The sequence below is a fragment of the Octopus sinensis genome, unplaced genomic scaffold (genome assembly GCF_006345805.1).
Source record: "Octopus sinensis unplaced genomic scaffold, ASM634580v1 Contig12245, whole genome shotgun sequence".
Classification (NCBI taxonomy): Eukaryota; Metazoa; Mollusca; class Cephalopoda; order Octopoda; family Octopodidae; genus Octopus; species Octopus sinensis.
The window spans coordinates 1-13421 of NW_021832584.1; the positions used below are offsets into that span (position 1 = coordinate 1).

Below are 13421 nucleotides of genomic sequence, written 5' to 3' on the forward strand. Positions count from 1 at the left end.
TTATAATCAAATTGTCGATTTATTTGAGAAAGGTTGAGAAACTAAAATTTTAACTGCAGATCAAAATTCGAAAAAAGATTCTCGTTTGAATTGGATGAGAAAAATTATTAAAGACGGTGCTTTTAAGGATAAAATTTCCGCCCACGTTATTTTGACTAAAGAATTGCCGCTTTTTCATTTGAAATCAATAAATGTGCTTTTTGAGTTTTCAAGTCGTCATTCTCGAAGAGAATCTGTGCATGCCTTGGAAGGTTTGGTTGAACTTTTTTCAAAATATTTACTTCCGAGAAAGAAATTAATCAGCATTGATCAAGTAACAGCATTTAAAAATAAATTTAATTAGGCTGTTAAATCATTTAAACATGAACTATCTGTAATTGATTTGACGTGCCTATGGTTTGAGGACCGCCTCATATTGTATCTGGCGAAATTATGTGACCTTCTCAAGACTAGTATGGAAGACAGTATACCCTCAATCAGGAAAAAATCCATTCAATTTACATTTCGTTTGGCCATTTGTCGCTCATTACAAAATCATGTTTTTATTTTCTTTAATTTTGCAAGAAACCCATCGAGTTGTTGGTTAATAAATTGGGGGATCAGAATAAGGATTTGGCATCGACTGCTCTCTTTTATATTCAATCATTGGTTCGGAGAATGCCTCATTGTAATCAAGTCATTGGAAAGCAGTTAGAAATGGTGTTGTTCCGCCCAAATGTTTCGAGTCGAACTCAGTAAATATTTTATTGAATTTATTAGATTTTATGCTATTTGTTGCTTGTCACAGTTTATCTTTACGTCTGACGATGCAGGATCTAGTCTGGCAGGGTTGTTGATTGGAATATACCTTTCTTACTTCAAAACTCTCATTCCAAATGACACTGTACATTCAAAGACAATGTCTGTACTCCTTGATGCAATATATCGAGCTATTCCTTATGCAGATAGTAAGTTTATATTTGTTTATTATTGAGAACATTATTCACTGTTTGATGAAAATATTGACACTCTCTACTTGCTTTCTCACTCTCTTTCTTTCTCTGCTTCTATAAGAGTTCTTCAAATTCTTCATGTCATATCTACAATATCGATTGAGTGAACATTTGTGGTTTTATAATTTAGAGCTGTGACTGATCGCTTTTTTTCTGCGCTTTACACTCGTCTTGCTGATGTGCGTCTATTTGACTGTTCGAAGCCTGCAATGTTTCTTACTTTGCTATATAAGGCGTTGGCTGGTGACAAGGATATGAATAGGATTTTGGTTATTTTATTAATTTTAACAATATTTAGGCATTTATTAAACGTTTGCTTCAAGTTTGTCTTCAACATCACAATCCTGCCTTTGTGGCGGCATCTTTGATCATGATTTCTGAAATAACATCAAAGATACACGTGATTCTTTTCGAAACTACTGGCACTTCAGAGAATGAGGACCGTTTCAATCCCACAGAACGAAATCCACGTTTTTGTGGCCTCGATGCTTCTTTGGGCTTTCTCTGTGTTTGTAGAAATGAGTTGGAACTACTTTCTTCGCACGTTCACCCCACAATTTCATATTTTGCGACAACATTGACCGAAGTATTCCTTTTTTTATATTTAATAGCGGAAATCTATTTCCTATCAAGGACATCCATTACAAGATTTTAGTTCAATTAGATTTCTTGATCGTTTTGTTTTCAAAAAGCCTCGTCCAATGAGTTTTTTTGTCAAATATTTTTGTAGAAGAGGAAGGTCGCGTTATAATGTCACAGAAGAAAATTCGTCATTGTGTAGGCATCCGTGCCTTACCTGTGAACAGTGTTCAGTTTATAAATAGTCATCAATCATCGATTCCTTTGGATGAACGATATTTACACCAGTGAAACAAAAATGATTATTTTTATAGTTTTTTTCGCACGATTGGAGTAGACTCGTCGGGAGGGTGTTATTATTGTGTTAAAACGGATATTAAAACCGAAGCTGTGGAAGATAGTGATTTTGATATGCTCGTTGGAGAGCAGAAGGTCGAGGCGGATTCTTCCGATTTTTCATTGAGCGACGATTGCAGTGATTCATTAGAAAGTGATTTCCAGGACATGACCAAAACCGCTGAGGAAGTTTGCGATTTTTATTAATGTTTTAGTTTGACGAGATGTTAAACGCAGTGCCCAAAAAGGACAAGATTTTGAAAAAAGATTACCGTAAACGCAAAGTGAAAGGCAGGGTGGGAAAATGATGTAAAAATTTTTTGATTACATTTTCTATACATTTAAATAAACCATATGTTTATTTTTGTTTTAGACAATTACAATGTTTGTGTAATTCTGGATTCGTCAATTTTAATGATGTAGCCATTTTTAGTTTTTGTTGAATTCAAATTTGAAAAATTTATTTACTAAGACAAAATCATTAATATCTGGCAACTGCTGATGAAATTGATTATTTGTGGATTACTTGCTTGGGAATTGCCATTCCATCTTATCCTCTGCTGCAATTAAATATTTATTAAAACTTTTTGATTTAAAACCAAATCCTGTAAAATTAATTTTTGATTAATAGTAATTATAATTTATGAATAATTTTTATTAAAACGTTTTAAAAAATAATAAAAGAAATTTCATAACAAGCAAACGTAGGTATATGCGTGTTTGCATGCTTTAATCGATCCTTGATAATTATTTACTTTAAAACTTGAAATCATCTTATAGTTGTATGATACTCAATCATTTACATTCTCTGAATTCAGGAAGGTCCACCGATGATGTCAATAAAAATGATGAAATCATTCAATATATAAACTTTCAGTCTCGTCGTGCTATTCACAATGCCCTTGAGAGAAAGCGCAGAAAAAATATAAAAATTGTTTTCAAGACTTGAAAGATATCATTCCCTCATCCAGAGAACGAGTAAAATTCTTAATCCGACTCAATCTAAGATTCCACGTGCCAAAATCCTTCAAAAAGCACGTGACTACATTTATTTTTTGAATGGAATGGTACTCAAGTTTGATTGCAAAATAGCAACCTTCAGAGAAAAACTTAAAGCTGAAAATTCTCTAAGTTGATTATTTTACTAAATTTCAGCCGAAATGCTAAAATCAGGAACTGTCGAGATAAATGCGGAACTCAAAGATGCTCGTTTGGAGGGAATCCGGAAAGTTTTTTGTCGTCAAAAAGTAGTTCCTGACCCTTCGTTGATTTGTAATGCCCCTACGTCTAATCCTGTCAATTCCGGGTCTTCTAATTCTTCGTCGAATTTTGTGTACTCTGGCAGTGATACGGAAGATTATTTGGTGGAGCATGACAGCAGTCGTGTTGATGAATTTGTGTTTGTTGACAAGAAACGTGGCCACAACCCGAAACACCAGAAACATCTTTAACATATACGTCATCTAATCCAAATAATGCCAAGTTAATTATTTTTCTGGATTTAAATGCTTTTTTGCTTATTTTCTTTCACGGTTTTGTTTAGATTTTGTGACTGAATCGATAGATTATTTTAGGCATGATTGCCATCAATCAAATTTGATGTTTGTTAAATGGCACGTGACAAACAATGTTTAGTTTAATCAAAGATCAGGTTGGTTATTCGGCTTCTGTTTTAAGATATTTTAGTATAACGGTCGTGTATTTTCTGGCTATCAAAAAAACTCAAAACGCATCAATACGTAAAAATTTAGTTTATCTAAAATTTCAGTTTATTCTCAAAAATCTGATTTATGCCAAAAAGGTGAGTAATCTACAAAAATAATGTCATTAATTCAATATCTATTTTATGTTTTTGTGGTTTCACACGCACAGTGAGCTCTCTCTCGTTAATGAATTTCGTTTATTAATTACGAATAACCGCATTTGTGCTAATTATTTTGCTGTTCTTTTTTTAATTTGATTTAAGATAATAATGGATATAATTGATTTATAATATGATTAATAATTATATTAGTGTCAAGTGGCTTTCCATTATGTTTTATGTGTGCGAAAACAATAAAAAGTGTGAGTTTCTTAATTTGTTCGAATAAAACTATTAAATGTGATAAACAAGAATTTTTTTTAAAACACGCAAATGCAAACAAGCAAGTTATAAATTACCTAATAGTCTCATGAGACGCTCGGCTAGCCTCGCGAATAGCAAAGCCAATAAAAATTTGTAAACAAAATTTTCACATCAACATTTTACTTTTCTGTAATAGATTACATTGTAGGTAACATTCCCATTTGTTTGTCAGTTATAAAGTAATTTTTTAACTTTTTTCTATTTAAGGGGTGTAATTTTTATTTTTTGCCTAAAATCTAAAGTGAAGATCAGATTCGTGATGGTTAACAAAAGATTGCAGTTAAAAAGCTAAGGAATGATTCAAACCGAAAGGAATAAATTAATACAGCAATCAATTTTAAATAGTTTAAGTTTTTATAAAAACAAAATATGAACTAAGTGGTTGTTGTTTCGGATCCTTTTTAAGCAAGACTCATTTATCAGCACCATCACTTTTTCATTATAAGGTGCCTAAAAACGTTTATTGTAATTCAAAATATAATCTTATTAAGTCATGAACACTAGACTCCGTTAAATTTGCAAATTTTAAAAAAATTTCCAATTTTAGTGAAAATTTGAAAATGACAACAGTAAAACTATGTTTTACCATGCCCGGTTGTGATTGACTGAATGATATACAAGAAAACTATCAAAAAATGCAAATATTGCGTTATAAGGACGACAACAACTTATTATCATGCCAAATAATTGTCAATAAATTTTCCTTCTTGTTTAAATTGAACATTTGCGGAAAAACAGCTAATTTTAGTGAGTGTTGAGTCAATTATGGAACAATTCAAAACTAAAAATTTATCTACAAAAACAATCAAAAAGTTAAAGTTCCCGAAACTTGATAAAAACTTGTTGATCGGATATTTTCGACTTAATCAAAATGTATAGTAAAACCTCTAAGACTTGCTATATTATGAAACCGACCCAATTTTTACGAGATATAGAATTCGACGAGCAATTGAGGTTTTGCATTTTTGGTTGTTTAACAAAAATTGAAAAGTATGTACGTATAATAAATCATCGCAAATTTCCCATTTTTGGTATATAAAAATTTTACGGCCAATTAAAAAAAATCAATACATACAAAAATTAAAATTTTTATTTATTTATTTAAAGACCAAACACGGGTAAGCCAGTTAATGATTATTATCCTCGTGATCCGCGATTCAAGCGAGGGAGATCCTTCTGAAAGGTTCGATCCTGCCCCATGAACGGCCTGAGACGATGATGTCACAAAAATAAAATAAACACGTTTAAAATTTTTTTTTTTTTGAAAATAATAACTGTAACGAAAACAGAGAGAAAAGAGAGTAACAAGAGGACTTCCCCGCCTCGTAGATGGAGAACAGTTTCCACGTACAATGGCAAGGGAAATCCTCTGAAGGAGCCATCCACACTCACGCGTGTCGTTTCTCTTGCGAGAAATCAGACGACCCAGCTTTTTGAGGAAAATGAGTGACCTGTCACCGATTACGCCAGAGGTCTCCACGGCGATCGGGGTAAATAGATAGGGTTCCGAGAGATTGGTGTACTTTGAAATCTTTAATTCTTCTGCTCTGCGAGAAGCAGAGCCAGCTGCGACAGCTGAAGGAGGAAGATTTAGTTCAGAAAAAGTATCTGAGCAAGTTGCATCCCATATCAGCGATTTTCCGAACTCGAATGGGAAGGTGGATAGACCGTCAGGCCTCTTTCCGTCTCCCCTAGCAAGCCAACTGGTTCGAGAATTGATGGATTCCGGCAGCTTTGACCCCCTCAGGACGACGTCATTTAGGGCAGCGTGGCGTGGGGCACGCCAGCAACACGTTTAAAATATATTTGAATGCAATTTAATCCCACGTTCTTACTATTTGCTCGTTTTATATTGTAGATTTTAACTAAGAATTAATATTTGTATTCTCTTCATCCTTTTGACTATACCAGTTCAGTTCAATTTTGACATTTCTATATCGATTTTGACAATGCGGTGTTCAATTTTGACACTCTTTTCATCAAATTTGACAATGGAACATTTAATTTTGATATTTTTATATCAATTTTGACAAAATTGGCCGTTTTTGCATCCTTCGTTGTCTCTCAATCCTGCGAGCCAGCCCATTTCTAACCCATTTTTCGACCCAGGGTGAGAACCGTTGTGATAAATGAAGAAATACACTATTATTAGACGAAAACAAGATACTCATTAATGAAGAAATTTGGAAGAGGACTTAATTCAATTGTCCATAAAAGTGAATGCATGTTATACCAATTTTTGACTGATCTTGAAAGAAAGTCTACAATGTGTCTCAGAAAGTCTGGAATCTTGCGGGTCTTGAAAATAAAGAAAACACATCTGGCCACTATCGCAAGATTTCTTACCTTCAAATACAATATTGAAGATCCTTCAGAATTGAATATAAACATAATCAAGGAGAATCAACAAAAAAATCTAATGAAGATTATTAAATCGAAGATGTTGCATTCCGTGCTTTTCAAATGTTGTGAGGATCAGAATGTCGACATCAATATGTCTACGGAATGGCTAGTGAATGGAAACAACAGTCCGATATCAGAAGCAATGTATTGTATTATTCAGGATCGAAATATATTTTTCAACGATAACGGAGAAATGTGCAATCATTGTAATCAAGCTAAAAAATCTGTTGATCACATGGCTACAAGATGTAGCAGAATGCTGAACAGTGATTATACCAGAAGACATAATGAAGTTATAAGATGCATCCATTTGCATCTCTGCCGCCAATATGGAATCAGGAAAACCAAAAGGTTAAAGTCACACACAGTCCAGTCGGTTAGCTCAAATCATAAAGTGGAGATAAGAGTGGACACCACCTTGCAGACAGATGTTCATGTAAAAAACAATAGACCAGATATCTTTGTCCTTGATAAAACGAAAAACGAAATCACTCTAATTGAAGTCGGAATTACTTCCCACGCCATGTTAAAGCAAGTGGAAGTAGAAAAACTACATAAATATGATCTTCTTGCTGGAGAATTATCTCAAATCCACGGTGCGAAGGTAACGATAATCCCCATTGTCCTCACATGGGACGGGATAGTTTCTAAATTCTATAAGTCTTATATGGAAAGACTGAAGTTGGATGCTTCCACTAGATCGTATATACAATCGCTGACGATTAAAAAGACATTGGAGACCATGCTTGTTGAACATAAACATGGAGTGGAAATTGAAAAACATGAGGAACAAGTTTCGAGGGCCACCAACTACCTCCTAAAATTGGCTAGAGAAACAACAGATCCACCAGATTTGCCGGAAGATGTGTCTCATGTTTTATATGAAGTGTTAAAGGATGAGAATACGCGATCCAGTGCAACGGTTCAAAAAGGAGGAGAATTATACAGATTAGTTAGTTATTAGTAACTAAAAACGTTAATTTATAATAAATTTATTATCACTAATTTTATGGAATTTCTATCCTAATTATTTATATCGCCCGAATCACACATATATATTTATTAAAAAATATATTGTCGTTGCAAAATGAATCTACTGCTTAATTTATTTATTATTACTTCATGTTTAAGTGACTCAGGTTTAATGTACTATCAATAATTAGACACTTTTCAACAAAAAACCGACCACCATAAACTTAAAATAAACAAAAAATGTAAATATTTATGACTTTAGTTCAAGTTGTGAATGATCTCTCAAAAACATTCAGAAAAAGAATAAAAATAAACAGTTGTTTCTAAATTTGATTTTAAAGTGATTTCAGAAGACAGTTAAGAATTCTTATTGGCATCAACTGGCAAAGAAATCAAGAACTCCACCCTATACAATATCTGCAACAGCAGACCCGTCAGTGTGGACATTACCGAAGCACGTTGGCGCTATTGGGCCACATTCTAAGACTCGACCAGGATGTCTATGCTAACTGGGCAATGGAATCATATTACGCAAAGGACGAAAGATCTGCGTCCCGAGGACGCCACGAAATACATTACCTATTGTAATTCAAAAGAACTACAACGCGTTAAAAGACAACTGAAAAATGGAGACGACCTAGATACTCTCAGGAGTATAGCATACAACCGCACATCATGGAAATTATGACCGAAAAGATAGTCTCATATGGCACATGTGGGAACTTAATTAGTTTAAATTACATTATGTTCCTATGACAGTGCTAATAATAAGTGATTTCAGCTCAGTTAATATATAAAAATGACAACCGAAATTAATAGCATTATAAATTATACTGGAAGTTCAAATTTATTAACAAGCAACAAATTAAAAAGTTAGTAGAATTATAAACCGTTTTCAATAGGAAGAAATAAATATTCAATTAAAAATTCAAGTTTCCCAATAAATATTCATAATTGTAAATTTCCCAATAAATTATTGACTAAAATTTAGCCAAGCGGCCTAAATCAGACGGTATAAACAAACTAAACAAAAGTATATTTTATATTTAACACGCCAGGAAAAAAGGATAAAAAAGTTTTATAGAATTTTTTATATAGGAAATTGTCAAGATTAATGAGCTTATTTCAGAAATTATGACGGTGTCAAGGAATAAATCAAAGTTGGATATTACAGCTTAAATCCGATTAGAATAAGATCCATTTTGGAAAAACCAACTGTTCAACCATTAAACCGAAGTTTGATTATCCAAGATGTAATAATTGTCGACAAAAATATCCATGCCGATAAATTCACAGAAACAATATACGACAAAACCAATTCTTCAAATAATGTCAAAATATTTCTAAATTTTGATAAATCAAATTCTAAAAATAGTTTGCAATAAAAAACACAATTTAGTTCGTATCATAAAATGGAAAAATGACGATATCTTCCCCATCAGAAAAAAACAAACTTTACACTCTGATATCATCTCCATTTCATCGACAATTTTTATCAAAAAATAAGTATAAGTTTCCCAATCGTCACAAATCATTCCAGTTATCACTTGAAAATATTTAGTTTTTCAAAATGAGTGTGCTTTTTACAACGCGAATGATACAAGTTGGGATACAATTGGCGGAAAGACGATTATTTTCGAAATGGAAAAAAAAATTTTGTGCAGTTTTAACCATCTGTCAAGTTTTGCAGTTATATTTGTATTTGAAAATACCATTAATAATAATATACATAGAACCCGGAAAAGTATAAAATTGACGGAAGAAAATATCATTAATCTCACAAATTACATTAATTGGACTGATATCCTCCATCATTTCAATTATTATCTCGATTATAATATTTTTTCTAGAATATCAGTAAAATATTCAATATATTTTTAGAATTCTTCTAAAATCAAAATTTCAATTAATTTTATTAAACTTAGAAATTTCAATTTTAATCGTGGACCTTGATTTTATAGTAGGAATGTATTTTGTTCACACCAAAACCCAAAATCAATGTACAGTTTTGGTGCTGTATTACATTATGGATTGTTGTCACAGTTTATGTGGATGTTAACTGAAACTTATTTTCACTTTCTTAAATTTGTTAAAATTGTGAAACGCGAAACTTCTAATTTGATTCTCAAATCTTTTATCTGCAATTGGGGTTTTATTTAATTTTTATTTCAGGAGTACCTTTATTTATTGTCTTGACGGTTTTTCTAGCAAATCGAAACTCATATAACCCAAATGAGAGGTATTTTTAGCAAAAAGTTTATTTTAAGTTGTTTTTTGACTGGGTTGGCATTTTACTTGAGTCTTTTTATTCCTTCAGCAGCAATTTTGCTGATAAACATGGTTCTGTTTATTATTTTGTTCTACAAACTTAAAATTGAAAAAAATGCAAGTTCTAAAATGAATTGTTTAAAGAATATTGTTTTGTTTTCTGCATTTTTCTTATCAGGTAGTAAAGATGAAATTCATTATTGACAGGATTGTGTTGGATTTTGTATTTTTTGTTCGGTTCGATTCTTCTCAAACTCTGGAATACATATTTTGCATTACTGTCTGCCCGCAAGGATTACTTATCTTGTTTTTAAATTTGATTAGTCGACAACTGAAATATCAAAAGCTAGGATGAATTAACAACTAAACTGATTTGTTACTAATAAAATATTTTTTGGTATATAGTAAACACGTAAAAATAAAAATAGACACTCTATAATAGAAATAACCCAAACTAAATAAATATTTTCTCTTGGTGGCAGGAAGTTTTTTGCTTGAAATTAAAACTTTTTCTATAAAACATTCGGACATTTCCAGAGTTTATCAAAAATTTTGCGTTTTCGTCTCTTAGGAGAACTTACTAGTGTAATTTAACCCTGCTGGTGTGATTACATCTACTATCTGTAAAGAAAATAACCTAAATGGAATAAAATAATTAATTGTGAATTAAAACCAAAATAATTAAGACCAGAATTAGAAGATTTTAAATTAATGACTCTCAGGTATGCCTAAATGATCAGTAGACTCACGAGGACCATCTCCAGGCTAAAATAAAGAATGGTATTTTCACCCTCGTGCTGATTACATATTTAATATGTACATCACTCGAGACTACATCCACAAAGCCATTGATTGAATTTGAAACTTGCAATGGTAGTCCAACAACCGGCAATCCACCAGGAACTCCGGCCACTTTTGAAAGATATCCATAAACCGAATCGACATCCTCTTCCATTGTAAAAACAAATGCATTTGATCCTGCATCGAATGTATATGCAGCCACCGTCCGGCCCATTAAATCATTCATTCGATGTATATATGACAATAAAGAAAAAGCAGAGTCAGATATATACCGAATTGGGGGATAAGAGTCCATCATTGTTGCATGCATTTCGTTACTATCCTGAAATATCACTTTATGTCAACAACTTTCATCATTAGATACCCAAAACTGGAAAAGTCCCTCAGTTTTATGGCTTCTTTGATTTCTTCCAAACGTTCAAAAGCAGTGCTGGTGACTCGGTAAGACAAGAGACGACTCGTTTTTACTGTCGTTTGCATACCTCCAGTTGAACTCACAGACTTTTGAGAATCACTGGCCACGAAAACAAGAACACGAAGTCCTGGCCAGTTGTAAGGAAAGGGGACCGCCGTAGAGTCCTCCCCATCGTCTCGAACACCCATTTCCCACTCGACAAATCCTCCGTACATACTTCGACATGCACTTCCAGACCCAATACTTAAAATTCATCATTTATTAAATAACCGAGCAAAAATTGGCGATATTTCTATTTGGTAGAGTTTTGCAACTGCACATGCTAGTAGTTGAGATTTGGGGTACTAACCAAGACATGCGTACCCCGAGGCGGAGGAGGCAAGTCCAGCAGCAGTGGGAAAATTGTTTTCTGAAACAATGCAGAGTTTGGCATTATTTGACTGATCTTTTCTCGCTCGCTGAACTTAAAGAAATTTCTACTGACAAGTCTGACTAGTTTCTATGACTCTTCTGGCCCGTTCTGGTAGTTCTGTTTGTCTATTTATATTAAAAATTGAATTAAACCTTCCATTCAGAAACAAGATGTTGTCGGGTAATTCTGGCTTCATGTAAACCGTAGTTTTCGTGCATAACTAGTGTCGCTAAAATAGACTGTGAACCTGATCCACGTCGAGGGTGACGCTTAGAGAAGAATTTATTGGCAAAATTAGTTCGCTGTCTCGTTTCCCCCCTGAATTTAAATTTGTATCAGTTTTTACAGTATTTTATTACAGCAATATTAATAGGCGCTACACACGTTATAGGACACATTAAATTTGATTTTTAATTATTTCAAAAATTTGAAATATACTAAAAACATATAAAAATATTAATTATAATGAAACAATTAATATGATCAAAATAAAAAATATTAATGTTTTTGGAGAAAAAATAACAATTGTTTATCAAAACCACAAAATGTGAAAATTAGAATATTTTTTATCAATAAAATACAATTTAAATTAAATCAAAAAAATTAGATCATTGTGGTGCCAACTCATCCCCTTTACTAACAAAAAATAAAATAACAATTACTCTAAGAATGAAGGATCAACTCCCTGAGTAACCATCATATGTTTCACTGCGGCAAATGGAATTCCCTACGACATTATCATAGTCACTAACCAATCGTAAACGCTTAAAAAATGGGGAAAATCTTGGATCGTCTTTAACTAAAATTCCTTCAACAATTGGGGTCTCTTCCTCTGTTACCTTTAAGATATTTCAATTCTCAACTTTACCTTTTCGGTATCCGCTGGCTGTGAATCTTGGGTGACCGTTATTTTGGGTTCTTCCGGGCAGGGAATAGATTGAATCCTGGATTCCAGAATAGAAAGGGATCTATCTATCTTTCCAAGGCGGGAATCAAATTTTAGTAAGTCATTAGAGATCTTTTTCATTAGATTGTTGCAATAAGACGTGCTAGATATTAAAAAATTGTTAATTTGGATTGATATTTTGTCGATTTCATTAAAGCACATAGATTGTCTTAATTTGAAATATTCTATTATTTTGGAATTAATTAACTAGGGAATTTAATAAAAAAACAAAATAATTAATTATAAAATTAAATTTGCATCATGTAAAATCTTTAGTTTGAGACATGCTTTTTTGAGTTGATACCTTTCCCACATTTTATAAACAAATATACTTGTTATCAAGAACTTAAAGAATAAAAAGAATTCTTCATTAAAATAAAAGAGTAAATCGGGTTTCTGAAAGGACACTTGAGTAGTACGATAATGAGGTCGAAAGGATTAAATTAGAATGGAATACACGTTTTTCGCATGAATTCAGATACCTATACAGAAACTTGGGAAGCTGATTGGAACTTTCTAACAACAAAGACCACTGTTCCTGATTGTCTTGCTGGATTTTTCTTCTTACCGTTCAAGTTTGGCAAATGACACATTCTACAACTAAGCGTTGGAAAACAATTTGGTGGGCCTTTGGTTTGTTTTTTCCCATATTTGGTAAAATTAAAAATTCTTTACTTGTGTAGTCACAAACAGTATTGCGGAATTACTTAATATTATTAATAAAATTTTTTTAAATCATATCAATGAGAAACCAGAGCGAATAACGGGAAGGCCGTGAAAGCGCTTGTGTGAAAAATACTGACGTGACACAATAAAAAAATAATTGGCTTATGATTTTTAGTTAGTGCAAAAAAATAATATCAAATACTGGGGTCATTGGAGATTCACATAGAGAGAGTCCTAACATTAATAATTACTAAAAGCAAAAGAATAAGTCCTTTCCTGGTAAATGCCAGGCATTTTATGTCATATAAACAACTCTATTATTTGAGGTCATTATGTATAAGTAGGCTTACCATCCGTCCCGGATAATAGAGCCTTGTCCCGGATTTATGCGCTTCATAAAATTATTTTTGATGTTTCCGACTGTACTTCAAAATTAATATCTATTTTATTAGAGCCAATGTTCACTTCAGCTAGAACGAAAACTGAAGCTTTAATATGTAATGCAA

The 13421-nt window shown here is 32.6% G+C and overlaps 2 protein-coding genes across 2 annotated transcripts; both read left to right on the plus strand.

The window, feature by feature from the left end:
- Positions 1-564: 564 nt before the first annotated feature.
- On the plus strand, positions 565-1862 carry LOC115229266 (CCAAT/enhancer-binding protein zeta-like; the record flags this gene model as incomplete). Its single annotated transcript, XM_029799646.1, has 4 exons — positions 565-675; positions 1291-1560; positions 1604-1688; positions 1723-1862. Coding segments are annotated over 4 exons (606 nt in total), but the record flags the coding sequence as incomplete, so codon positions are not given.
- A 4343-nt stretch (positions 1863-6205) lies between these two features.
- LOC115229263 lies at positions 6206-7399 on the plus strand. Its single transcript, XM_029799645.1, has one exon. The coding sequence runs from the start codon at positions 6206-6208 to the stop codon at positions 7397-7399; it is 1194 nt and encodes a 397-aa protein (XP_029655505.1).
- The last annotated feature ends 6022 nt before the right edge of the window (positions 7400-13421 follow it).